Below are 26153 nucleotides of genomic sequence, written 5' to 3' on the forward strand. Positions count from 1 at the left end.
CAGCTTTTAGGTTTAGTACAAAACAAGTTTACTATATTATCATATTCACTCTGAGCTAAGAGTAAAACATGGGCCTTTAAGTGTTTCTTACTAACAATGTAATAAAGCAGGACTCATTTTGTGCCACATGCAGTGCAATTTTACCTGGACCAGCAAAGCAATTCCCTCATAATACTGTCAGTGTTATAGTTACAGAGTTTACATTGTCTTGATGCATGTTCAGTCATCCAGGTAAGGAAACCCCCTCTAAATTATTCTGTTTATCTGGATGGGAGAAATGTTTTGTTGCTCAGCCAAGTGACTTCTTCAGTCTCAGCTGACTGCAGGGTTCTCCAACTTTATAAACAGTACATATGCACAATGCCTGAAATGAGCACCACTGACAAACAATGGGCTGTACGGTCAGTTTCTTTATCTTCTGATATGCAAATTCAACAGTTGCTGTGAGTGCCACTTATATTACTCTGTTTCCTCTGCTTTCCAACCCCAAAACACACTGCAGCAAAAACTGGTCCAAGGATCTGGCCTCTAATATGGTAATATAGCGTATGCTGTTACAGTAAGTGCCAGGAGGATTGCAGTGATTTATACATCAGGGAAACCAAACGACCTCTGGCTAAGAAGATGGCACAACACAGAAGAGCTAACTCGTCAGGCCAGGATTCCGCAGTCCATTTACACCTACAGGCCAGTGGACAGTCTTCCAACGATGAGGATGGACACATGAAAAGGGAAAGACCATCTCTGAATCGAGGAGGGGCCTAAGGGTACATCTTTCACCATCTTACAGTACTGTGATTGCAGCCATTGAGTACAAGTCACTCTCTGTGAATGGTACTCATGGCCATTGATCAGTGGTGACTAATCAATTTGCATTTTAATGATCAATAAACTGACCTTCCACCCATTATTAATCAGTGGTGCCGGTTTCAGTCATTATCCAAATGTTCTGTTTATAAAGTTGGGGAAACCTACAGTCGGCTGAGACTGAAGAAGTCCCCTGGATGAGTGACGAAATGTTTCTCCCACTGAAAACGTCACGACCAGATGAACAGAATCAACTTTTTGGGAAGACTTTAGGGAAAAGTCTTAAGGTCTTCCAGTTTCAAGATTAGCCTCTTCCTCCTTGTAACTGGACCTGAGGACTGGACAGCAGAGGGGCAAAAGGTGAATGGGGAGAGGTTGGGTGGCAACAGCAGAGATGAGGGGACAGATGTGTCTTTGAAGAAGGCAGAGGGGCAGCCTTGTAGGTTCTTGAGGGCTTCATTGCTGTAGACAACATTCAGCCACTCTGAATGAAGACTTCTGATCAAAGTACAAGCCACCAGAGGGTTGGCCATTGCGACCGCTGGACCTTTGTAAAGTTCTGTGTGCAGGTCGAATACTTTGGCATAAAAACTGTGTGAAGATACAGTATTGTTAACCCCTGGGGGATCTTGGGTCGATTTGTGGCTCTAAGACCAATAGTGTATGCATTTTTCTAAGATGCCCCAGGGGTTAAACAGGGTCTTCAGACTGAAAATAAAAACTCAATAATAAAAATGGCATTTTTATGCACAAAACCTTATTTTCACCAGACGAAAGGAACAATATGAAAAAAAGATACAAATTCTGGGTATAAAGTATTAAATTAACATCTGCCAAAGTCCTCCATGGGCAAAGTATCAATTAGAATATTAGACTGATTTCAGGAAACCCGTATCTCATATAAATACCATAAATATTGAGCTTATTCCAGCTCAAACACTGCAAAAATCCACCACAATCTGTCACGGCCAAGGCCGAACTCGACAACCAGATTCAAATACAGATCATACACAGAGGCACGGACGAGCGTAATAAACAGAACTTTATTTCCTAGGGCCTGACTACGGAAGAGGATTAGGGCCACTGGGGGAAAAAATAATAATAAAAAAAATAATTCTGAGATTAAAGTCAGAATTCTTTTTTTTTTTTTCTCTCCTCTCCAGTGGCCCTAATCCTCTTCCGTACCTGACAAATACTGTGAGCTATGAGGAATAACATGGGACTTCAATTACGGTGGTAAACAGGAGTGACGCTAAACTATGAGAAACACTAGATTTACGAAAGCACTAGAGAATTGTGACGAGGGGATATGTACAGGCGCAAGGGGCAGGAAACATGACCTGGAGGCTCTGAACACTAGAAAGAGAGGAGACAAGTTTTAGTGACTGAGTCTGTAAATCCTGGTGAGTGTGAACCATAAAGAAACATTCACCAGGCAGGTGAGTGAATCCGAGAGGTGCTGTGACGCAAAGAGCTGCCAAACTAGCTTCAGGATGAAAGTGTGTATTGCCAGGAGATGGAGGTGGCAGACAACAGGATAGCTGATGGAAGAAAAAGCACAGGTTGAATATAATCCTCTTGCAAACAAAATCTCTTTCAGTGAACTACTATGGTGACCCGCACTAACTGTGATTAGCTGAAGACTTAGCGAAGAGGAGTGGTGACCGCTGGTCTTAAGTACTGGCAGCTCAATTGCCAGCAGGTGTGGAGACATGCAGGAAAGCAGCGAATCCACCCAGGGGTGGAACTGTGACTCAGTGGAAAAACCCCAGCACTCACCCAGACCACGACACAATCAAGCCAAAGTTTGATTTCTCGTGACCAAAAGATTCCTTCACAAAATTAGAAACACTTCCACAGAAGAACTATTGAGTTATTTGTATAAATTAGCGGGAAGTGACTTAGTATGTTTTGTATCAGTGATCCTGCATCCAACATAGTGAAATAAAGCCACAAAAACCTTAAATCTATTTTTTCTGCATTTTTTTAATAATATCATACATATAAGGTTTATACAAGCCTCTCCATTGACTTTAATTGCGTCTCCCCGTTTTTGCTGAACAGTACCGCTTCTGCATTTGGAGCAGGCTCTCAGCTGATCTGAGATCCGTCTTCGCCCTCTGTTCATCATATCATACATACAGCCTGGATTCATTCAGAACGATTAATTTGCGTTCATGTGCTCACCAATATCATCAGATTTATGGGGTTGTCAAGGATGCTGTTTCTGATTAAATAAGTTCAGTCTGAGCAAATAATGCGATATATTTTTGCTATATATATATATATATATATATATATATATATATATATACATATATATTTGCAATATTTTGTTACGTTTTACTGTGAAGTCAGTATTTTAAAATCTAAAAATAAAAGAGAAATCATCTGCTCCTAAAAACAGTTTAAAAACCGTGTTTGGAATCACAGCGACATCTGCAGGACAAAGGCAGTGAGCCTGAATGAGCTGTGTGAGATAGTGCGTTGTTACACATTTGTACAATGTCTATACATTTGCAGTAAAGGCAAACTCACAAAGCTACACTGGTTTCAATTCATCTTAATATGTGCAACATATGCATTCAAAGTTCTGCTAAATTCACTCCCACAATTGAGTAATCTTGTCTGATGGTTCTGGCACAGATTTTTAGTCTCTGCTGGTTTATGTTTAACAGCCTTAGATCTCTAAAACATTTGGGGTCATGATTGTTTTCACAGACAGTCCGAGAGATTTAGCCAGTTCATTTTTTAAATCTTATTTACATATTAAATTACTAATGTCAAAATTATCAATAAATCCTTCGTTCAAAAGGTCATTTTCACTAATTTCAGATCGGGAACATTTTCCCCAGTGCTGATCAAGACAACTTTTTAAACCAGAGTGCAGTTTAAGATGATTTCATGATAATGTGTTAAAAAATGAAACTGAGATGATAAAGACATTTTATCACAATTTTATAGAATTTCCTTCCAGTATAAAGGGACATCTTTTAGTGTTGCACTTATTTTTTTTTAACAAAGTGACAAAATTGAAACAAGAATAAAAAAGTATTTTCTGAGATTCGCTCTAAACTCAAACAACTATTGTAGGTTAGGGATGTAATGGAGTTGTCAAACATTTATTAGTGCAAATATCACACTTTTAGTCAAACATGCAATCTGACACAAACACATGACCAACATGACGAGTTTCTTATTAAGATTTTAGACACCTTTTATTGGCCTTTTTAAGGAAAAGAAGTCAAATCAATATTTATGTGCTCAAATTACCACTGGAATTTTTTTTTTTTATTTACTGTAAATATTTACCTGATAATTACAGAGCCCCTTTCATGAGTCAGATTCCCTGTTCTGTGCAAAAATATGTGAAGGTAATATGAAGCTTTAGAAACATATTAATCAGACAAATAAAGTGGATATCTTAATTTAGCATTTATATATACATGTATATATGTTGAGCTTTAGAGGAGGAACAGTAATACAAAGAGTTTGTTTTCGCTTCAGTGTAACTTTTTCCACTTACTGTCACTTCATGATATTAGTTTGTTCCACGTGCAGTATAAAAAGGAATCTGTTCATGGCCAGTGTGAATGAAAAAAATAATCACAGCATAAAAAAATTGCTGTTCATTAGTGTTCATTCGGGCAACCGACAGACAGAGATGCAGATACTCTGAACAGGTTTTCTGCAGGAGTCTAAACTGTTTTTTTCATAAAGCAGACAAGCTGTCCTGCTGTTTGCTTCTGAAATGGGGCTTGACTGTGTCTAAGCAGCAGAGGAATGTTTTCCCAATGTAGCCCCTCAGACTGTGATCTCTGAAGCCGTAGATGAGTGGGCTAAGAAAGCGTGGGATTAGGATAAAACAGAAATAATTGAAAAAGGCAATGTCTTCCACTGGCCAGTTAGTGTATAACAATGTGAGACTTTCAGTGATGGGGAGCGTGAAAGCCAACATGCACAGAAGCAGCTGAAAGCCGTGCAGCAGCACAGTGTGCTTGGCTTTATTCACAGATACTCTGTCCTGTCTCAGCTTCCTGGTTTCCAGCAGGATTCTCACATATGTGAAGAAGATGACAACAGCCACAACTGCAAAGAACATCACACTCACAGCAGTTCTGAATAATGCTTGGATTGGAGATGAGTTGATAAGTATATTTTTGCAGAGTACAGGTGTAGAGAGGACATCTACAGCAGGACGCTGTTTTCTGATGGAGTACTCAATGATGTGGAACATGCAACTTGTAAGCCACAGACAAAGATTAATGATCCAGATACGGCCTGAGCGCCAGGTGGCCGGGCGCTGCAGGGGATAGAAGATGGCAACATAACGCTCCAGGGACATTGCAGCCAGGATTAAAGGTGTGTTCTGATAAGTAACAGTGGATATGAACAGCAGAGGAACACAATAGAAAATGGGAAATTTTACCTGACCCATTACAAGTAGGAAAAGCAGCACAGAGGACAGAAGCTGCAGGGTGTCATTGATCAACATGTGGGCAAACAGGATGTAACGTGAAGTGTTTAGGAACTGCCTGTGAGATGCAAACACATGCAGCATGACAACAATGCAGTAGAGGAAGGTGCAGAAGAAGGGGATAACTGCACATACTTTGATGATAACAGACAGGCTTTTTTGGGAAGTTGCATTAAAAGGAAGTTCAGTCAGATTCTGCATTCTGCAGCTTTAAGTTGCAGCACACCTGTTAAAAAAAAGCACAACTTAAACTTCAATATACAGAAGATAAAATAAAACAATGCATACTATCATTTACAACAGAAATTAGCTGCCTCATGTTAATAAAGTAATCAGTAAAGTCAAATCACCCTGTAATACAAACCATTTACCCATTAAAATGAGACAGTGCCTCGCTCACCTAATAACAATGACTTTGTCTGTTAGAAGAGCTCAGATTTCTCTTCTTCTCAGCACACAACATGTTTTCAACAATCAAAGTGTCAAAGATGGTCTTCTCTTGTCTGATCTGTTTGGCATCGGTTATCTTATGTTTGACTCAGTGCTGATTCCCCAGAGATAAATTAATTTCATGCTATCGTCATTAAGCATCATGGTTCTCATTAACTACAGATTACTGTAGGGGAAAAGGATAAAGCACCTTTTATCACAGGATCCATGAAAGGAAGTTAAACAGACAAGTGATTCTATATTGTAAGGCAGGGGTGTCAAACGCCAGGCCTCGAGGGCCGGTGTCCTGCAGGTTTTAGATCTCACCCTGGGTCAACACACCTGAATCAAATGATTAGATCAATACCAGGTCTTTGGAGAATTTCAGGACATTTCGAGGAGGAAATTTAGCCATTTGAATCAGCTGTGTTAGATCAAGGACACATCTAAAACCTGCAGGACACCGGCCCTCAGGGCCTGGAGTCCGACACCTGTGTTGTAAGGCATCAAAAGCAGCAGTTGATACTGACTAAATGTTATCAATTTGTATTTTTACTTTTTTTCCTTAAATTCACTTTAATTTCACTGCTCATATTGACAACAAAGATCATTAAAATTTCACAATTACTGGTGCTAAAATATTAGCGTACATTAAAAAAGTAAATGTTCTTTTTTTTTTTTTTTTTTTTTTTTAAACAGTACAAAACTGTTAAGGGTTCCGAAAGAGACTCAGGCGCAGGCCAGGGTTTCCCTTTAAGCGAAGAACAGTGCGTTTATTCACAGTGAACACAATCACCAAGTGGCTATGTACAACGTGCAGGGGAAACGGGTCCGGGTCGCCAGGGTCCGTGGGAAACAGGGTTAGGGGAAAAGGTGCTCCACACTTTCTGTACAAAAGCTCCTCCTCAGTCACTCCTCTCAGAATCCGGTTCCAAAAACGATCTAAACACAAAAGGTCGGGTTAGCGGGATAATAACAAAGGGCTTTCAAGATACAGGTTGGCAGATACACAAGTTTGACTGACGCTGATAGTTCAACGATCCAGCGAAGACTAGTGCAGACTCGCCATCTAAGTAGTGCAGTAATCAGCTGGGATCAGCGGCCGGTGTGGTGATGAGCAGGTGTGTGGGCCAGCAGCGGGAGCCCGCAGTGAGCATCGCCGTGGCGAGAGAGAGAGAGAGAGAGAGTGAGAGAGAGCAAACAAACCACAAACATATTGCCCAATAGAGGATTGACCAGCAGGGCACAGGGACCATGACAGTACCCCCCCCTCAACGGGAGCCCCCCGGCGACCCACCAGGCTTACCAGGATGAGACAGATGGAAGGCCCGCAGCATACGCTTGTCCAGGACAGCGGCCCGCGGAACCCAGGACCGCTCCTCAATGCCATAGCCGTCCCAGTCCACAAGGTACTGGAAGCCACGCCCGCGGCGGCGAGAGTCCATAATCCGCGTGATGGAATAGGCGGGCAAGCCGTCCACAAGCCGGGCGGGCGGAGGGGGCCCGGAAGGAGGGCACAGGGGGCTATTCTGGACAGGTTTGATTTGGGAGACGTGGAACACATTGTGAATCCTCATGTTGTGCGGCAGCCGGAGTTTCAGAGAGACGGGGTTGATCAGTGCCGAAACCTCAAAGGGACCAATGAAGTTTGGGTTGAGCTTCTTGGACTCAGTCCTGAGAGGAACAAAGCGCGTGGACAGCCATACCTGCGGCGGCGATCTGCGGTCTGTTTGGTTCGGTCCTTTGTGCGCAGCAACGCCGTCCGTGCGGCCCGCCAAGCTCGTCGGCACCTCCGTAGATGGGCCTGGACAGATGGTACAGAATACTCACCCTCGACAGAGGGGAAGAGAGGCGGCTGGAAACCCAGTGAGACCTCGAAGGGAGACAGACCAGTGGCGGAGGAAGTCAGACTGTTATGGGCGTACTCAATCCAGGGTAGTTCATCACTCCAGATGGACTGGTTGGAGGACACTGTGCACCGCAACATTGCCTCGAGCTCCTGGTTAGCTCGCTCACACTGACCGTTGCTTTGGGGATGGTAACCGGAGGTCAGACTGACCTTTGCTCCTAATGAGGAGCAGAATTCCTTCCAGACGCCAGACGTGAACTGGGGGCCTCTGTCAGACACAATGTCTTCCGGGATCCCATGCAAACGAAACACATGACGGGTAAGCAGTTGTGCGGTCTCCATGGCCGTGGGAAGCTTGGGTAGAGCTATGAAGTGGGCAGCTTTAGAAAAACAGTCTACGATGGTAAGTATGACAGTGTTGCCTGCTGATTGCGGCAGTCCGGTTACAAAGTCCAAAGCTATATGGGACCACGGCCTGGACGGAGTCGGCAGGGGATTGAGCTGTCCAGCGGGCGGCTGATGAGATGGTTTATTCCGGGCACAGGTCGCGCAGGCGGAGACGTACTCCCGAGCGTCTCTAGTCAGAGAGGGCCACCAGAAGTAGCGCTGGAGGAAGTTGATAGTGCGGTGGACCCCTGGGTGGCACGTAAAGCGGGCAGTGTGGGCCCATTGAAGTACTTGAGAACGTACTGATTGAGGGACGTAGAGCCGTTGGGCTGGCCCACCTCCCGGATCCGGTTCCGACACCTGAGCCTCCCGAATGGCTGCTTCGATCCCCCAGGAGATGGCGCCCACGACACAGGTGGCGGGGAGAACGGGAGCAGGCTCAGTGGTGTCCTCCGAGACTGAGAACTGACGGGACAGGGCATCGGGTTTGACATTCCGGGAACCGGGTCTGTAAGAGATGGAGAAGTGGAAACGGGTGAAAAACAGGGCCCACCTGGCCTGTCGAGCGTTGAGCCTCTTAGCTGATTGTAGGTATGCCAGGTTCTTGTGGTCTGTCCAGACGAGGAAAGGCTGAGCCGTGCCCTCCAACCAGTGCCGCCACTCCTCCAGGGCTAGTTTTATCGCCAGCAGTTCCCGATCCCCGACGTCATAGTTTCTCTCTGCAGGGGACAGACGGCGGGAGAAGAAGGCACAAGGGTGGAGCTTACCGTCCTTCCGTTGCGACAGAACCGCTCCAACCCCTGAGTCGGACGCGTCGACCTCGACCACAAATGGCTGCGTGAGGTCGGGTTGGATCAGGATGGGGGCTGAGGCGAATCGTTTCTTCAGTTCTTGGAAAGCTGCCTGAGCTTCTTTGTTCAACTGAAAAGGAAGCTTGGGAGAGGTTAGCTGGGTCAGCGGCAAGGAAACTCGGCTGAAGTCCCGAATGAACCGCCGGTAAAAGTTGGCAAATCCAAGGAAACGTTGCAGTTGGTGCCTATTAGGAGGTTCCGGCCACTCAACAACGGCTTTTACCTTCACAGGGTCCGGGCGGAGGTTTCCTTGGTCGATTATGTACCCCAGGAATGCAACGGTGGAGACGTGGAACTCACACTTTTCTCCTTTGACGAACAATCGGTTTTCGAGGAGTCGTTGCAGGACCTGTCTGACATGGGTCTCGTGCTCGGATTGGTTTCTGGAAAAGATCAGGATGTCATCTAGATAGACAAAAACAAAATGGTTAATGAAGTCTCTGAGCACGTCGTTCACCAGGGCTTGGAACACCGCAGGGGCGTTAGTGAGACCAAAGGGCATGACAAGGTACTCGAAGTGGCCGAGGTGGGTGTTGAAGGCGGTCTTCCACTCATCGCCCTCACGGATGCGAACCAGATGGTATGCGTTTCGCAAATCCAGTTTGGTGAAAACAGTAACCCCCTGGAGGAGCTCGAAGGCAGAACTGAGGAGCGGCAGAGGGTATTTATTTTTTACTGTGATGTTGTTTAATCCGCGATAGTCAATGCATGGCCGGAGGGTTTTATCCTTCTTTTCGACAAAGAAGAAGCCTGCCGCGACTGGAGAGGTGGAGGCCCGAATGAGGCCGGCAGCCAGGGATTCCGTGATGTACTTGTCCATAGCGTCTCGTTCTGGAAGTGAGATGCTATATAGCCGACTGGTGGGTAAAGGAGCTCCCGGGAGCAGTTCGATAGCACAGTCATAGGGTCTATGCGGAGGGAGTGACTGGGCGCGGGCCTTTTGAAACACCTCAGCTAGGTCGTGATAAACAGAGGGCACATTAGTTAAATCAGCTGATTCCAATACCCCAGAAGAGGGCGTTTCAACGCTTGGAGGCGAGGCCGCTTTAAGGCAGGTCATGTGGCAGTCCTCCCCCCACCCAGTGACACGCCCCTTTAGCCAATCTATGTGAGGGTTGTGCTGTTGTAGCCAAGGATGGCCGAGAACTAGTGGAGTGCGAGTTGCTTTAAACACCAAAAAACAGATTTCTTCAGAATGATTGCCAGAGAGGGTGAGCTCGACAGGCTCCGTCACCAGAGTGATGTCTGGAAGGCGTTGACCTGACAATGCCGTAACACGTAATGCATGAGGCAGGGGCTCCAATAGTAACCCAAGTTGCCGGGCTAACTGACAGTCAATAAAGTTTTGTTCCGCCCCAGAGTCGATTAACACCGATAGGGAGCGGCTCTTAGAGTGAATGGAAAGCGTGGCCGGTAGTGTTAAACGGGGAGGAGCTTCTTCCTGGCTCAGCTCGCCCACCAGTACTCTTACCATCACTGGCGGGCGCGCCCTTTTGCCCGCGAAGGGCAGGTAGCCACAACATGTCCCCTGTGACCACAATAGAGGCACTCACCGGCGGTAATCCGGCGCTGACGCTCCGCCGCGGTGAGATGGGAGCCGCCCAGCTGCATGGGTTCCTCTCCGTCCCCGCTCTCGTGAGTCCGGGAGGGGCCGGCATCCGCCATGGCGCCGGTGCCAGAGACTCCCGCAGCCTCATGGAAGTTGTAGTTCCGCTGCGACCGGCGAGCCCGTAACCGCTCATCCACCTTAATGCACAGGGACATTAGCTCATTAAAGGAGGCAGGGAGATCACGCATGATTAGCTCGTCCCTTAATTCTTCTCTGACATTGTTCAGCAACGTGCTCCGTAGCGCCTCCTGATTCCACCCTGCCTCTTCTGCCAGAATCCAGAAGTCGATAGCGTAATCAGACATGCTTCTCCTACCTTGTTTGAAGTTGAGGAGACGGAGAGCAGCGGCCTCTGCCCCGGTGCCTGGGTTAAACACATTCTTAAACTTGGAGAGAAAGTCAGCGTAGGTGATGACAGGATCAGAGTTTAACACAACCTGGGCCCACTTTAGTGCACAGCCCCTCAGAAGTTGAACTAAATAAGTGATCTTCGCCCCATTGTTGCCATGAAAACGCTGCAGCTCGCGAAACGTCAGAGACACCTGAGCCAAAAATCCGGCGCATTTGTCAGACTCACCCGAGAATGGTTCCGGTAATCAGCTGGGATCAGCGGCCGGTGTGGTGATGAGCAGGTGTGTGGGCCAGCAGCGGGAGCCCGCAGTGAGCATCGCCGTGGCGAGAGAGAGAGAGAGAGAGTGAGAGAGAGAGGGCGAGAGAGCAAACAAACCACAAACATATTGCCCAATAGAGGATTGACCAGCAGGGCACAGGGACCATGACAAAAACACAAATACCCTGAATATAAACTATATTATATTTAGTGGAGGGGTATGTGAGCCAGTGAGCTTTCCTGAGCAGCAAAATACAATAGCAAAAGTAAAAATGTATTAAGTAAAACCACAATAAATGTAGATCATTATCATCTGAGCTTTGCAGTATTTTTTGGTGTAGCAATGTCTTAGTAGGATGAGTTTTTTTACCTAATAAATTTTGCTAACAAAATTATATACAGTTAGACCTTAATCTGGGTGTGACTGAGGGTGTGGCTGCATTTGTTTACAGTACAAAAAAGACATAACTTCTATAGATTTTTCTAAATTGACTAAAAGGCACAGTTCTTACTCCGATTATAAAATAAATGTAGCTACCTTGACCTCACCTAGTGACCCAAAATGTGGTTTTGAAGCACTGATATATCATGCCTTCTAGCACAGATTGTATGAAAAAGATGGCTGTAGCTGTTGTGGTCCAATCCAGTGGTTTTAGATAATAGGAAGTCTCAGCATTAGCTTTTCAGTAGCTGCTATATAAAGACAGAAGAAATTATGCTGGGGTGTCAAGCCTGGCTTGCAAGCACAGGAACAAATGTCTACTAATAATGGTTAAGTAACAAACAGTATGCTGTCATCATTATTTTTTTACTGGAAAGTTTCATTTTAGCAACATGCTTTTGGGACTAGCATTAAGATCATCAGGCCTCAGTCCTACGCTATTTCCTTTAAATGTCCTCCTGAAAAGACTAGGGATGGGTATCGTTTAGGTTTTATCCGATACCGGTGCCAAACCGGTACTTTTGAAACGGTGCAGGTGTTGAAACAGTGCTCAAACCGCTGCTTAAAGAATGGAGAACACAAACTTTGTCCAAAAACCTCTCATGTTTAGCTGTTTTTTTGTAAAAAGATAACAATGTTAGCCTTTTCTGCAGCTATAGGGCATATATGGTATCACTTTTGGCTGGAAGCAGTGCTTAAACAATGGAAAAAAAACACAAACTTTGTCCAAAAACCTCTCATGTTTAGCTGTTTCCCACTTTTTCTTTGGTCATTTTTGGCCAGGGTGAAGGGAGTATCTGCCATCAAACAAGAGGACAGCCGCATGTAACTACGATGGTGTTTGCTAGTTCACCTTACATGCATTAATGTAATAACGTGGTGAGCCTACTCAACGTAAATTACACACGAACAACATTAAGCTACTCACGCAGAGAAGAACGGCTGCTGCTGCCATCATCATCCGTCATCATTTCTGCTACACTGTCACGGCGAGTGAGGTGAGCCGTGTGGAGGCAATGAAGGAGGATCCAAACGCAGGCAGTCGTGAAGGTGTGAAGGTGGTTTATTGAGCATGAAAGTAAATACAAACGGCAAAGGGAGCTATGACTAACTAGACTGGGAACAAACTAACTACAGAACACGAACCTGAACATGAGCAGAAACACTTGGCGGTTGACAGCAGGGAAACACACAGATGACGCAGGGTGGAATACACAGACGGACCAGCAACTACAATGACGGCAGACATGACTTAAATACACAGAGAATCACAGGGGAATTACACACAGGTGGTGGACACAGCTGGGAATAATCAACAAGACGAGACAAAGGTAAAACTGAACACACTCACATGAGACGCAGACCATCACAATAAAACAGGAACAAGCAACCATCACACTAAGACACAAACTCGACATAGAGAGACAGACAGAAAATGGCACATGGAGCTAGACAAATACTAAGCAGACACAACTGAAGAACAAATCCTAAACACCACAGAAACATGAAACTCAAATAATAAACATCATCATAATCAACACTACAAGAGAACAAGAAAACAATCCCTGATGCAAACTAAAACCAAAACATAATAAAACTCAAACTACTGGGTCCGACGGACCCAGAACCGTGACAGTACCCCCCCTCTAAGGGCTGGCTCCCGACAGCCCCAAACAAAAAAGCACAAAGCCAGGGCGGGCGGAGGGGGTCCAGGAAGGAGGGTCCGAAACAAAAAAACAAGGAGCACAAGAGACCAGAATAAACCAAAAACAGGCCAACACAAAACAAGACCATTCACGAGTCCACAGTAAAGTCCGGGGGCCGACAACACAAGAGCCGAAACAGTTCAGGGGGCCGACCCTGCACACAGCAACGGTGGCGACGGGCAAACAGTTCAGGAGGCCGACCGTGCACACGGCAACGGTGGCGACGGGCAAACAGTTCCGGAGGCCGACCGTGCGTGTGTAGCAGATGTGAAATGGTCGACTGCGTTGTGACAACAGACACGGACTGGCTGGAAACAGGGTTTATTCCAGTGTGGAGTCCGTACAGCTCTGCTTGCATCATATAAAAGAAAATACAACTTATCAAAATAATAATTTTCACAACCGCCACTTCAAAATCAAATATTACAGTGGGGTAAAACAGAGACAATTATGGAATCACTAACAATAACGTATAACATTCAAATTCCCATTAAAATAGGTCAATTGCATAATACATATTCAAACAACTTTTTAACTCTTCCCAACATGGCTGAAGATACTGCTCAGAGCACAGCCTCGGGACATGAGCTCATTATACACATAAAACAAAAACTACACATTTACACATACCTATAAAACAGAGTGCAGCAGCAAAATCAGTGTCACACAGCGGCAGCAGGCTTCTCCTCACCCTGTTTAACACAAGTCAGTTCCACACAAACGGATGATACAACAGATAAAGCGCAGTTCCAAATATCATTTTTCTCACTCAAAGCGATTGAAAACACTTTGAGAGCTTTTAACCCTAGGAGCCAATACTTAACAAAGACAAATACACCGAATTTATATGGATAATTTAGTACAGGGAGAAGAGCTACAGAAAGCGTGCCTCACCAGTGTGGAGTCCGTACAGCTCTGGCTAGGAAACCCCACACCCGCAATGTGGCCGCAGGTGGCGTTACACTGATTAATGTCCCACTTCAACAATAACACACGGAACCTTAGTTCCACAAAAATAAAGTTCACACAATAAAAAAGTATAACCTATGTACAATACAGTTTTGAGAATGTTCACAATTCGTACATTATATCTCAGCTACATACTCCCCCCTGAACTTCTCAAAACCCGTTAGGTAAGGGTGAGCAACTGAGGGTCACATATAACAATTCGTAACTGTCAGTGATCTGGAAATTCACTACCCGGTGATACGTGCAACAAATATGTTTCCCAACTCATGGGGAAAGTAAACAGAAGAAAGTTGGCCAGACCCCCTAATGTTTACTCGCAAGAGAAAGTGCCTTATACACTATCCTGAACAAACAACACGGTAACAGCTACTATATGATGAATAGTACTCTGAGCTGAAGACAATCTCAAAATAGGTGTTAACATCTGACATGAAAATCACCCAACATATAAAACAAGTAGCCCTCACAGAAACAAGTTCTTGGCAAAGCTGCTCACTACATTGCCTGTTTGTAGGTTTCTTTGCTTCATAGTCTGGATTAACCTATTCACAGGCTTCACTATTCGACCCACTCTCGTCCTGATCTGGCCTGCTGCATTACTTGGGGGTACACCACCATGTTTCACGAGGCTCCCAACCTCGCTGACTGGCTGACTTTCAGGGTAACTGATACTTGGTAGTGTTCCCTCCTCAACTGGGGTAGTGCAAGCCCTGCTGTTGTTGTCATCATCTACTTCAGGGTAAGCAGCTACTTCACTACTGGCACTGTCACTGTCCTGATGCTCCTCATCATCCAACTGCGCACAGACACTGTCTCCAATACTGTCACACTCTTGGGGTCCTCTAGGAGCCGGGACACAGTCATCCGTCATCTGAGCCACCCAACGGGCTGTGCGTTCAGTACAATCGTCCTCAGGATCAGCGACAGGGGATTCTCCATCAGATTGACTCTGCTCCTGGCCGAGTTCTGATTCACTGGCAAAAGACATCTCTGGTTCGCCCTCGGACTCTATGGGCAGGAAATTAGCCTGCAAAAGCAAGTTCCTATGGACAACTTTCTCCTGTCCACTCTTGACGTTCCTGATGCGATACGTGTGGCATGTGGGGTTCTTGGAGATCACAGTGTAGATGGTCGACTCCCACCTATCAGCTAACTTCCTACGACCCCGTTCGCCCTTGTTTGCCAAAAGGACACGATCTCCTTCCTCAATGTCAACACCTTTCTGCTTTTTGTTGTACAGGTCTGCTTGACGCTGCTGACTAGCTCCGGTGTTAGTCTGGGCCAATGCGAGTGCTTCTCTGAGGTCATCTCTCATCCTTTTTACATAACTGTCATAGTCTGTTACATCATTGTCCCTTGCAACATTGTGAAACATGACATCCACTGGTAACCTGGGGATACGCCCGTACATTAGGAAGAACGGTGCGTAACCAGTGGACTCATGAGCGGTGCAGTTGTAGACAAAGGTCAATGTCTGCAACATCTGAGGCCACTTGTGCTTCTCCCTCGGAGGTAGGGCTCTGATCATATTTCCCAAGGTCCTGTTAAACCTTTCGGTGTGACCGTTACCCATAGGGTGGTAAGGTGTCGTTCTTGACTTCTGCACCCCGGCCACTTGCAGCAGCTCTTGGATCAACTCACTCTCAAAATTGGCGCCCTGGTCTGAATGGATCCTTTGAGGGAAGCCATAGACACAGAAATATCTGTCCCACAACTGGCGCGCAACTTGTTTTGCCGTCTGATCTAAGCACTGGAAAGCATGGGCCATCTTGGTGAAATGGTCAGTCACTACTAGAACATCCACACTCTTGCCCCTGTGATCCTCTGCGGACCAGAAGTCTATGCAGACGAGCTCAAGAGGACCGGTAGTTTTAATGCTTTCAAGAGGAGCCCTCCCCTCAGGCTCGAGTGTTTTGCTGACAACACAACGTTTACAGCACTTGACATGCTCGCGAATGTCATGCTCCATGTTGATCCAGAAAAATCTCTGCCTGGCTAGGTACAGAGTTCTGCTTTGGCCCTGATGGCCAGCATCATCATGGACACCTGACAGGACTTGACTGATTAATGTGGATGGGGTCACGTACTGATGGCGCTTTTTGCCAGTGAGCAGGTCTTTGCTCACTCTGTACAGGATACCATCCAACACTTTCAACTTTTCCCACTGTTTCATCGTCTTTTGCGCTCTGTGCGACAGGTGAGCTCTTTCTCTACGTGATGGACGCCGACCACGTACGACGAACGGAATGACTTGAGACAGTGTCACATCTGCTCTCTGCTCCTCCTGTAGCTCCTGGAGCGAGAAGGCAGACAAGGTGTTCTGGCCTAGTGAGGGAAACCGATCTAGCTCTTGAGTCAACCAGGAGATTGCTCTCTGTTTTGAGCCTTGGTCCCACTCAGCGTGGCCTGCGAAGACTGCGGAAACTTCATCATTAGTCAGGGAACAACACCCTAGGCTCTCTGCAGGGGCCAAACACTCAACACTTTGGTGGTTGGCACTGAGCCTGAATGCATCCTGAACCGAGATTTCTTTGACCTGTTGCGACTCCTCTAACAGGGTTGCATAGGGTTCAGTCATGAGTCTCTGACTAACACGGTTGTGAACGAATGGCTGCCTGCTCAGTGCATCTGCAACGACATTTTTACTGCCAGGAATGTACTTGATGCTGAAGTCGTAGGGGGACAGCTTTGACACCCACCTCTGTTCACATGCATCAAGCTTGGGCTTCGTGAGAATATATGTTAGGTGGTTATTGTCTGTCCAGACGGTAAAGCTATGCCCTTTCAACCAGTGGCTGAATTTGTCACAGACAGACCACTTTAGCGCCAGAAACTCAAGGCGATGGGCGGGATAGTTTCTCTGTGCACGGGCGAGGGCCTTGCTGGCAAATGCAACGGGACGTGCTTTACTCTCGCCCTCTTGGACTTGTGACAGCACAGCACCCAAGCCGTCCTGTGAAGCGTCTGTCGACAAGATAAATGGTTTGTTGAAATCAGGGTGAGCAAGCACAACGGAGTCAAGGAGTGCAGCCTTCAAGCGTTCAAACGAGTCAACATGCTCCTTCTTCCAATCACTTGGGCTGAGCCTCCGGAAAGAAGCAGCACCTCGGGCATTTACTTTCTTTCCTTTAGGAGCGGCAGTCAGGGTAAAAAGGGGTCTGGCAATCTTAGAACAGTCCTGTATGAAGTGTTGGTAATACATTACCATACCCAGAAACGACTTTATCTTCTTCTGGGATGGCGTAACCCCGTCCTCCATCATGAGATCAGCCTCTGAGATAGCGGTGATCGCCTTAACCTTGTCAGGATCGGTCGAAACCCCGCCTTCAGTCACAACATGGCCCAGAAATCTCACACTCCTTCGGAGCAGATGACATTTTTTGGGGGCCAGCTTCAGTCCATGGGCACGTAGTCTGCTAAACACAATCTCCAACCTCCTGAGAGCCTCTGCTTCATTGGGTGCATAAACAAGCAGGTCGTCCAGGTAGCACAGCAGGGTTAGGAAATTCTGGTCGCCAAATATGCCCATCATGAGACGCATGAAGCTCGCCGGGCTGTTGCACAGGCCTTGGGGGAGTCTGTTAAACTCGTAGAGCCCCATTGGTGTTGTGAAGGCCGTTAGCTTTTTGTCCTCCTCTGCCATCTCAATATTGTAGAAGCCAGAGGTGAGATCCATGGCACTGAAAATTGCGTTACCTCCCAGGGCTGCCAGACAGTCTGACTGGTGGGGCAAGGGATGGGCATCCTTGACTGTGCGTGCGTTCAACCAGCGGTAGTCCACGCATATTCTGAGATCTCCATTCTTCTTCCACACCAGTACCAGTGGGGACGCCCACTCACTGTTGGATTTGCGGATCAGCTCTCGCTCCTCCATCTCTGTGAGCACCTGTCGCAACTTGTGGTACTGCCCTGGAGGGACGCGCCGATAGGGAAGTCTGAACGGCCTGTCGTCAGACAGATGGATGCGATGGACAAAATCCTTTGCCAGTCCACAGTCCAGCTTACCCTTGGAAAAGACATCCTCATACCTGTGGATCAGTTGCAGTACCTGAGCCTTCCAGTGGTCTGAGACTTCACAAGAGTCGAGGTCTAGGTCCTCCAACCCCATCTTCTGCAAGCTGTCACGCAGGCTAGGGCAGGAGGGAGGGCTACTCTGTGCGTCGCTACACACTGTCTGGCTCTGGACCCTAAGGGTCTCACTTGGGTTTTGGTCAGAAGCCACTTCGAGATCTTCAACAGCTACACAAGCGGAAGCATCTGCTACCTTAGCGTTTCGTCTCAATGTGATAGGCTTATCACATGTGTTCAGGATTCGAACAGGGACCCACCTATCGCCACTCATAGAAACCACAGTTCTACAGACAATGACACCTTTTTTATGAGTTTGCGATTTTGGTGGTTCAACCAGAATGGCGCTGCCCTCGGAAAGGGGTGATGACGCTGGCAGTCTGCCCCATACAAGGTGCTCTTGCTTGGGGAGTAGAGTCACTGCCTGAGCTAGTTTGACAGTGCCAATGACATCTGGCATTTTGTCACCCCTCCACCGGTTAATGCCAGACAGCATATTCAGAAACTGCACTATTTCAGGCGCTTCTGCTGATTCGGGTTTGCTCAGGACTTGCCAGAAATGGGGGGACAGCCTGAAGTGTCTGAGGAGGTGTTTGATAACATTTGTCCCTAAAATCAACTGATCTTTCTGACCGGGGACCACTAGGGCAGGCACTCTGAACGTACAATCATACACTTCCATTTTCAACTCGCATATACTCTTGGGTTTAACCTGAACTCCACCACAGCCCACTAGCACAATGTCGGTACGAGTGTCGCTTAATTCCAATGCGACCCCAGCGCTCTTTAACTCTCGCTCCGCCTCTTCGCTCAAGGTACACGCCATGGAACCTATATCAAGAAGGGCCTGCAAAGAGACTTTGTCATTCACCAATGCATTCGTGTAAAATAGGCTGTCTGCCTCATCAAGTCTTACTATATTCTGGGAAAGTACAACAGTACCAGGTGGGGCACACTTCAGGCTTTCTTTGTATACAGTCTGTATGTCATCACTGGGATTGAGGGTTTCACACTCTTCGCTCACACTGTCCCCTCTCAAGTGCAAGCACCCTAGTTTCCCTGGGGATTATTTTGCTGGGTAATGGGCTCAGCTGCTCTGGGGCAGTCTTTCCTCTGATGCCCAACCTCCAGGCAACCTAGACATCTCCTCTCTCTCATGCAGTGAGTGCGCGTGGAATGTGAGCTATTGCCACAAACCTGGCACGAAGGGAACCTGGCTGAGGCTAGAGGCTGTGGTCTAATTACGGGGTGGACAGGCTGGTTGGAGCGCTCTAACACCCTCTCCAGCATACTGAGCACGCGGTCTAGAGCACTTGGGTCTGAAGGGGCAGCTCCAGCAGCCTTACCCGGGCTGTCCTGGGAACATTTTACTGTACCTACTTGGGCATGGTTCAGTTCAAACTCAGGCGACTCGCTTGTGGTTGTCGCAGTGGCCACGAGGAGGGGATGGGGTCTGGCAGAGCCCAGGCTCTTCTTTTTTGCATGACACTCTCTTTGGTGTTCATCAATGGCTTCCTGAACCTCCATTACTGTCCATTTACTGATGGGCTTACATTTGAAAACACAGGCGAGGCTGGGATCAGGACAATTTCTGATAAACATCATGGCTATCTCTGCCTCCATGTTCTCCATTTTGCCTCCCTGACGCTGTAAATGCTTGTCAGCTGCCTCAGCAGCGATATTAAGCCTCACCCAATAGTCTACTGGGGTCTCTTTTGCAACTGCTTGGGTGGCATAGAAGTCAGCCAGTGGTTGACAGGAGCCAGGACTATCACTAAAATAACGCCTGAGTATGGCATAGATGGTCTCAGGGTTGGTCACTACACCAGAACATGAGTTACTTTTCAAACCCACCTTAACAATGTTTTTAGCTCTGCCGAGGAGGTGGTTTAAGACTTCATCCACCTGCACGGCTCTAGACAACCCTCTCTTCTCTAAGTACACTTCCATCATGTCTATCCACTCATGAACAGAGTACTTATCCGCATCATCACCTCTGTACATAGGTGGGTCTTTGATATCTTGTCGGACCACTAAGTTCACTTTGGAGAGGTCGAGAGTGGTGTCAGGGCTCTTAACTTTGGGGGACTCGGCTGGAGCTGTCTGGTTTGGACCAAGTGGGACTTGACTGGATAGTAGCCGGCTAGCGATTGATTCACCTATCTGGGTTCCCAATTCACCAATGAGCTCACGTAGCTCTTTGTGTGTGCTGTCGTCGCTCAAAGCAGGGGTTGAGGACTGGCGCTCATGAGCTTTATTTCGAATAATGTCATCTGACTCTGCTGGCTCATCACGCAACATTATAGACCTGTCTCTCACTTCATCTGCCCCAGACAGTCTCCAACCTCTCCCAGCGACTGGCGTGAAAAGGTTAAAGGAGTCTTGGCCCCTACCAGCCATGTTGCTTACAGGAGGTTAGCAATAACTACAAAGGGGATCAGAAACAAAAGGAATACAAAAATACCTATCACTCAGAAAAATACAACACAAGTAAACACGGCTCAGTTAGACTCTAACAGGTGTAACTGGGAGAAATGCCTACTAACAGAACACTGGAAATTTTTTGCTGACCCACAGAATAATTTTACTTATATTACAGGTGTCGGAAGTGTTCAGCTCAACCTCAGCGATCAGCAGCGGCTGATCAGATGCATCCGGGTCACGGCACCACTTTTATGTAGCAGATGTGAAATGGTCGACTGCGTTGTGACAACAGACACGGACTGGCTGGAAACAGGGTTTATTCCAGTGTGGAGTCCGTACAGCTCTGCTTGCATCATATAAAAGAAAATACAACTTATCAAAATAATAATTTTCACAACCGCCACTTCAAAATCAAATATTACAGTGGGGTAAAACAGAGACAATTATGGAATCACTAACAATAACATATAACATTCAAATTCCCATTAAAATAGGTCAATTGCATAATACATATTCAAACAACTTTTTAACTCTTCCCAACATGGCTGAAGATACTGCTCAGAGCACAGCCTCGGGACATGAGCTCATTATACACATAAAACAAAAACTACACATTTACACATACCTATAAAACAGAGTGCAGCAGCAAAATCAGTGTCACACAGCGGCAGCAGGCTTCTCCTCACCCTGTTTAACACAAGTCAGTTCCACACAAACGGATGATACAACAGATAAAGCGCAGTTCCAAATATCATTTTTCTCACTCAAAGCGATTGAAAACACTTTGAGAGCTTTTAACCCTAGGAGCCAATACTTAACAAAGACAAATACACCGAATTTATATGGATAATTTAGTACAGGGAGAAGAGCTACAGAAAGCGTGCCTCACCAGTGTGGAGTCCGTACAGCTCTGGCTAGGAAACCCCACACCCGCAATGTGGCCGCAGGTGGCGTTACACTGATTAATGTCCCACTTCAACAATAACACACGGAACCTTAGTTCCACAAAAATAAAGTTCACACAATAAAAAAGTATAACCTATGTACAATACAGTTTTGAGAATGTTCACAATTCGTACATTATATCTCAGCTACACGTGCAGCAACGGCGGCGAGGAAGCCGGTCCGGGGGCCGACCGTGCGGACGGCAACGGCGGCGCGAATGCAGTTCTGGAGGCCGACCGTGCACACGGCAACGGCGGGCAAACAGTTCCGGAGGCCGACCACGTGGAAGGCAGTGGCGGCCACCGAGCAGGTCCGGAGGACGGCCGCGATGCCAGCGGCGGCGACGAACACCTTCCGGAGGCAGTCCCCGAAGGCCATGACGCCATCTTAGAGGCCCTGAAAACGGCCGGCAGAGGCGAGGCGGAACGGGTCGAGCTGGCACCGACGGCGGCGTGGCAACCACAGGACCAGACGAGGCAGGACCAGACGAAGATGATGAAGACACGGAGGCAGGACCAGACGAAGATGATGAAGACACGGAGGCTGGACCAGGCGAAGATGATGAAGACACGGAGGCTGGACCAGGCGAAGATGATGAAGACGGCAGCGGGACGGCTGCGGAACCTGACGGCAGCGGGACGGCTGCGGAACCTGACGGCAGCGGGACGGCTGCGGAACCTGACGGCGGTGATGCTGCAGAAGGTGATGTGGAGATGTGCTGGCTGGGTCCTCCAGGACCACCAGCAGATGTGAGGATGTGCTGGCTGGGTCCTCCAGGACCACCAGCAGATGTGAGGATGTGCTGGGTGGGCTCCACGGGCCCTCCAGCAGACGACGCTTGAGGCTGGCTGGGTTCTCCTAAACCCCCAGCAGACGACGCTTGAGGTTCTCCTAAACCCCCAGCAGACGACGCTTGAGGCTGGCTGGGTTCTCCTAAACCCCCAGCAGACGACGCTTGAGGCTGGCTGGGTTCTCCTAAACCCCCAGCAGACGACACTTGAGGCTGGCCGGGCTCCTCAGGCCCTCCAGCCGACGAGGCAGGACGCTGGCTGGGTTCACCTGAACCCCCAGCTAACATGACTTGAGACTGGACGGGCTCCTCAGGCCCTCCAGGGAAAGCAGTCTCTGAAGCAGCAGGTACGGAGACCTCTGCCAGTGTGGACACTGGCTGGGACTGAGCAGCACCGTGGCTAGACTCAGGCAGCAACAGTGGGATACAGTCCTCAGAGGGCTGGAAGTGTTCCCCAATACACTCAGCAGAGGACTGAGGCGGACGGGTGAACTCACTTGAGCTCTCAGGGGGTGCTGAGAGCCGAGACTGTTCAGGTGAGTTCTCCGGTGAGGCTGCTGGTGCTGGTGTCTTGACCTCTAGGGGTCCAGAGTTGGCTGGTGACTGACACCCAGCCTCTGGGGAGGCCCTAGAGGGAGCAACTGTCTCTGAGATGGCCAGCTTAAATGAACCAGCAAAAGTTTGTGTGGAGTGTGTTCCCTGCTTGTAATGAGGCTGTGAGGATAAAGGCTGGGTAAATGAGTGGACAGGCTGCTGAACTGGTGGCAACTGAGCTACAGGTAGCAAAGTAGTAACAGGTGGTGGAGTGGCTGGCTGAACTGATAAGGCTGATGACTCTCTTGCCAACTGAGCTATTGACTGGGCTATGGACTGTAACATGGTGTCTACTGGGTCTGACTGTGACTGTGATGGAGGTGATGAGTGAGTGGCTGACTGAGTTAGCGACTGCTGGGAAGCTAACCGAGCTACCGGCTGAGCAGCTGACTCAACGAACACAGCCCCGGTATAAACAGTCATATGAACTGGTGAAACAGACAGAGCGTCTTTTCCACTCACCACAGCCGGCAGTTCTGAAGTCCTATTCTCCAGCTGTGGGGCGACGCGCCGACGGCACGATCGTCGCTTCCTCCCGGGCAAAACCTCCGGCGGGCCGGGCAAAACCTCCGGCGGGCCGGGCAAAACCTCCGGCGTCCGGCTGGGTTGGGAAGCGATAGCAGCTGGTGGGTGTAGGTGAAGTTCGTGAAGGATGAAGTCTTGCGCGAGTGGGTGTAGTGAGTCCAATAGCCAGGGATAATCCGTGAGCAGCTGTTGCAGTCTGGCTTCCAGAACGTGGAGGAATGCTTCTCCCTCATGCTCTAGCCACAGGTTGATTATTTGTGAAGCGGAGTTCGTGATGAGGTCCCGAAGCTCCGTGGGTGGGGTGAATGCCGCTGGATCCATATCTGGCTGGTCCGTACTGTCACGGCGAGTGAGGTGAGCCGTGTGGAGGCAATGAAGTAGGATCCAAACGCAGGCAGTCGTGAAGGTGTGAAGGTGGTTTATTGAGCATGAAAGTAAATACAAACGGCAAAGGGAGCTATGACTAACTAGACTGGGAACAAACTAACTACAGAACACGAACCTGAACATGAGCAGAAACACTTGGCGGTTGACAGCAGGGAAACACACAGATGACGCAGGGTGGAATACACAGACGGACCAGCAACTACAATGACGGCAGACATGACTTAAATACACAGAGAATCACAGGGGAATTACACACAGGTGGTGGACACAGCTGGGAATAATCAACAAGACGAGACAAAGGTAAAACTGAACACACTCACATGAGACGCAGACCATCACAATAAAACAGGAACAAGCAACCATCACACTAAGACACAAACTCGACATAGAGAGACAGACAGAAAATGGCACATGGAGCTAGACAAATACTAAGCAGACACAACTGAAGAACAAATCCTAAACACCACAGAAACATGAAACTCAAATAATAAACATCATCATAATCAACACTACAAGAGAACAAGAAAACAATCCCTGATGCAAACTAAAACCAAAACATAATAAAACTCAAACTACTGGGTCCGACGGACCCAGAACCGTGACAAATTCATTCTAAAAAGCGGGAATTTTACTGTTCTGAACTTCTAGAAATTTCTTTTGGAAATAAACATTTACTAAAAAGATGCAATGGTTTTTGAAAAACATTTATTCTGAACTGTGCACCACAATTTCAAAACATTTTCTGAAAGATGTAACAGTATACATGTTCTCACTTCATTAGAATTTTGTTTATCAAAAGGTCTGACATGGTAAATGCAAATAACAGCATTCTCATCACTTATTTCTTCAATACAATATGCATGTCCTTCATTCATCCCTTTGTGGAACTTCAACGCACTTCTGCTCTCCCCCATATTCCATCTTCACAAGCATATCCTGTGCGGAGATTGAATAAAAATTAGTTGACACTAATTAATGGCACAAACAATCCAGTAAACAATTGCAGCACAGTAAAAAAAAAAAAAAAGGAATCCTCTTTGAGCCATTACTTGTGTAAAGTATTTTCCCAAAAGACAAGGACACAGGCAACAGGTACACAGCAAATTCAAAAGTGTTAAATTTTTTGGTGTTAATAGTCTCCTTGCAAAAGTAGAGTTAATTTTACTCTAAGCAGAGTCACATTTTTTTAATGTAACTCTGAGGTGTAAAATGATAGTAGTTAAAATCGAGTGTTAAAAATGAGTGTTTCTATGTCAAATCTGGAGGTGTTACAATGGAAACATTAACTCTTGACCTCTTAACTCTGAACTCCTACAGGGGCTATGACACCAACAGAGTAAATTCACAGACTCCGCCCCCAGCACGGCTGAAGTGAAGCCGTTTCAGAACATTTTGCTCTACATATTTGAGTTGTTTGCCATGCTTGGTAAGTCATTTTTTCAAAGATTGTTTCAATTATTATTATGAGCTTTTACTTCTGTGGCTCTTTGGAGTTGAGACAAAGCTGTGTGAAAGGCATTAGCCATGTTGCTCGGTGATAGCATAATATTCTGTTTTAGCTAGCTGAAAGGTATTGTTTGCCGGCAAATACCACAGCCTTGAAAAAAAGCTTGCATGTGAATTTTCAGTCAAACTTTTGGTCAAATACACCTAAAACAATGTCTAGAATGTGAAATGTTGGTATAATGGTGCTACTTGAAGCCTGAAAACGATCGCCCATAAAAAAAAACAAAAAACGAGCAAACAGCAGTAGCAGACGTCCTGACTGGTTTCTACGTTAGCATTTAGATCCCTCCAGAGTTTTGTGCACACGGTTTAGGTAAAAATGAAAAAGGTTGAGGTTTTAGTTCAGTATTACCTGTTGCCTGTGTCCTTGTCTTTTGGGAAAATACTTTACACAAGTAATGGCTCAAAGAGGATTCCTTTTTTTTTTTTTTTACTGTGCTGCAATTGTTTACTGGATTATTTGTGCCATTAATTAGTGTCAACTAATTTTTATTCAATCTCTGCACAGGATATGCTTGTGAAGATGGAATATGGGGGAGAGCAGAAGTGCGTTGAAGTTCCACAAAGGGATGAATGAAGGACATGCATATTGTATTGAAGAAATAAGTGATGAGAATGCTGTTATTTGCATTTACCATGTCAGACCTTTTGATAAACAAAATTCTAATGAAAGTGAGAACATGTATACTGTTACATCTTTCAGAAAATGTTTTGAAATTGTGGTGCACAGTTCAGAATAAATGTTTTTCAAAAACCATTGCATCTTTTTAGTAAATGT

General features: G+C 46.9%; 2 protein-coding genes and 1 long non-coding RNA gene across 3 annotated transcripts; all 3 read right to left on the reverse strand.

Annotated features, from left to right (window-relative positions):
• Positions 1-3748: 3748 nt before the first annotated feature.
• LOC146694355 (odorant receptor 131-2-like) lies at positions 3749-12449 on the reverse strand. Its single transcript, XM_085430510.1, has 2 exons — positions 12390-12449; positions 3749-5510 (listed from the first exon to the last, which is right to left on the reverse strand). Exon 2 carries the CDS (start codon positions 5483-5485, stop codon positions 4520-4522), a length of 966 nt encoding a protein of 321 aa, XP_085286636.1. The 5' UTR covers positions 5486-5510; positions 12390-12449; the 3' UTR covers positions 3749-4519.
• A 6805-nt stretch (positions 12450-19254) lies between these two features.
• Positions 19255-22453, reverse strand: LOC146694356 (uncharacterized). The gene is made up of 2 exons (XM_085478736.1): positions 21518-22453; positions 19255-21315 (listed from the first exon to the last, which is right to left on the reverse strand). Exon 2 carries the CDS (start codon positions 20602-20604, stop codon positions 19255-19257), a length of 1350 nt encoding a protein of 449 aa, XP_085334862.1. The 5' UTR covers positions 20605-21315; positions 21518-22453.
• Positions 22454-23883: 1430 nt separating this feature from the next.
• On the reverse strand, positions 23884-24965 carry LOC146694357 (uncharacterized). The gene is made up of 2 exons (XR_014914884.1): positions 24919-24965; positions 23884-24805 (listed from the first exon to the last, which is right to left on the reverse strand). It is a non-coding gene; the product is annotated as an uncharacterized LOC146694357 (long non-coding RNA).
• Between the last annotated feature and the right edge of the window lie 1188 nt (positions 24966-26153).

The sequence above is a fragment of the Copadichromis virginalis genome, linkage group LG14, assembly GCF_057382275.1.
Source record: "Copadichromis virginalis isolate Kocher_CV1m ecotype Utaka linkage group LG14, C_Virginalis_male_GT1.1, whole genome shotgun sequence".
Lineage (NCBI taxonomy): Eukaryota > Metazoa > Chordata > Actinopteri > Cichliformes > Cichlidae > Copadichromis > Copadichromis virginalis.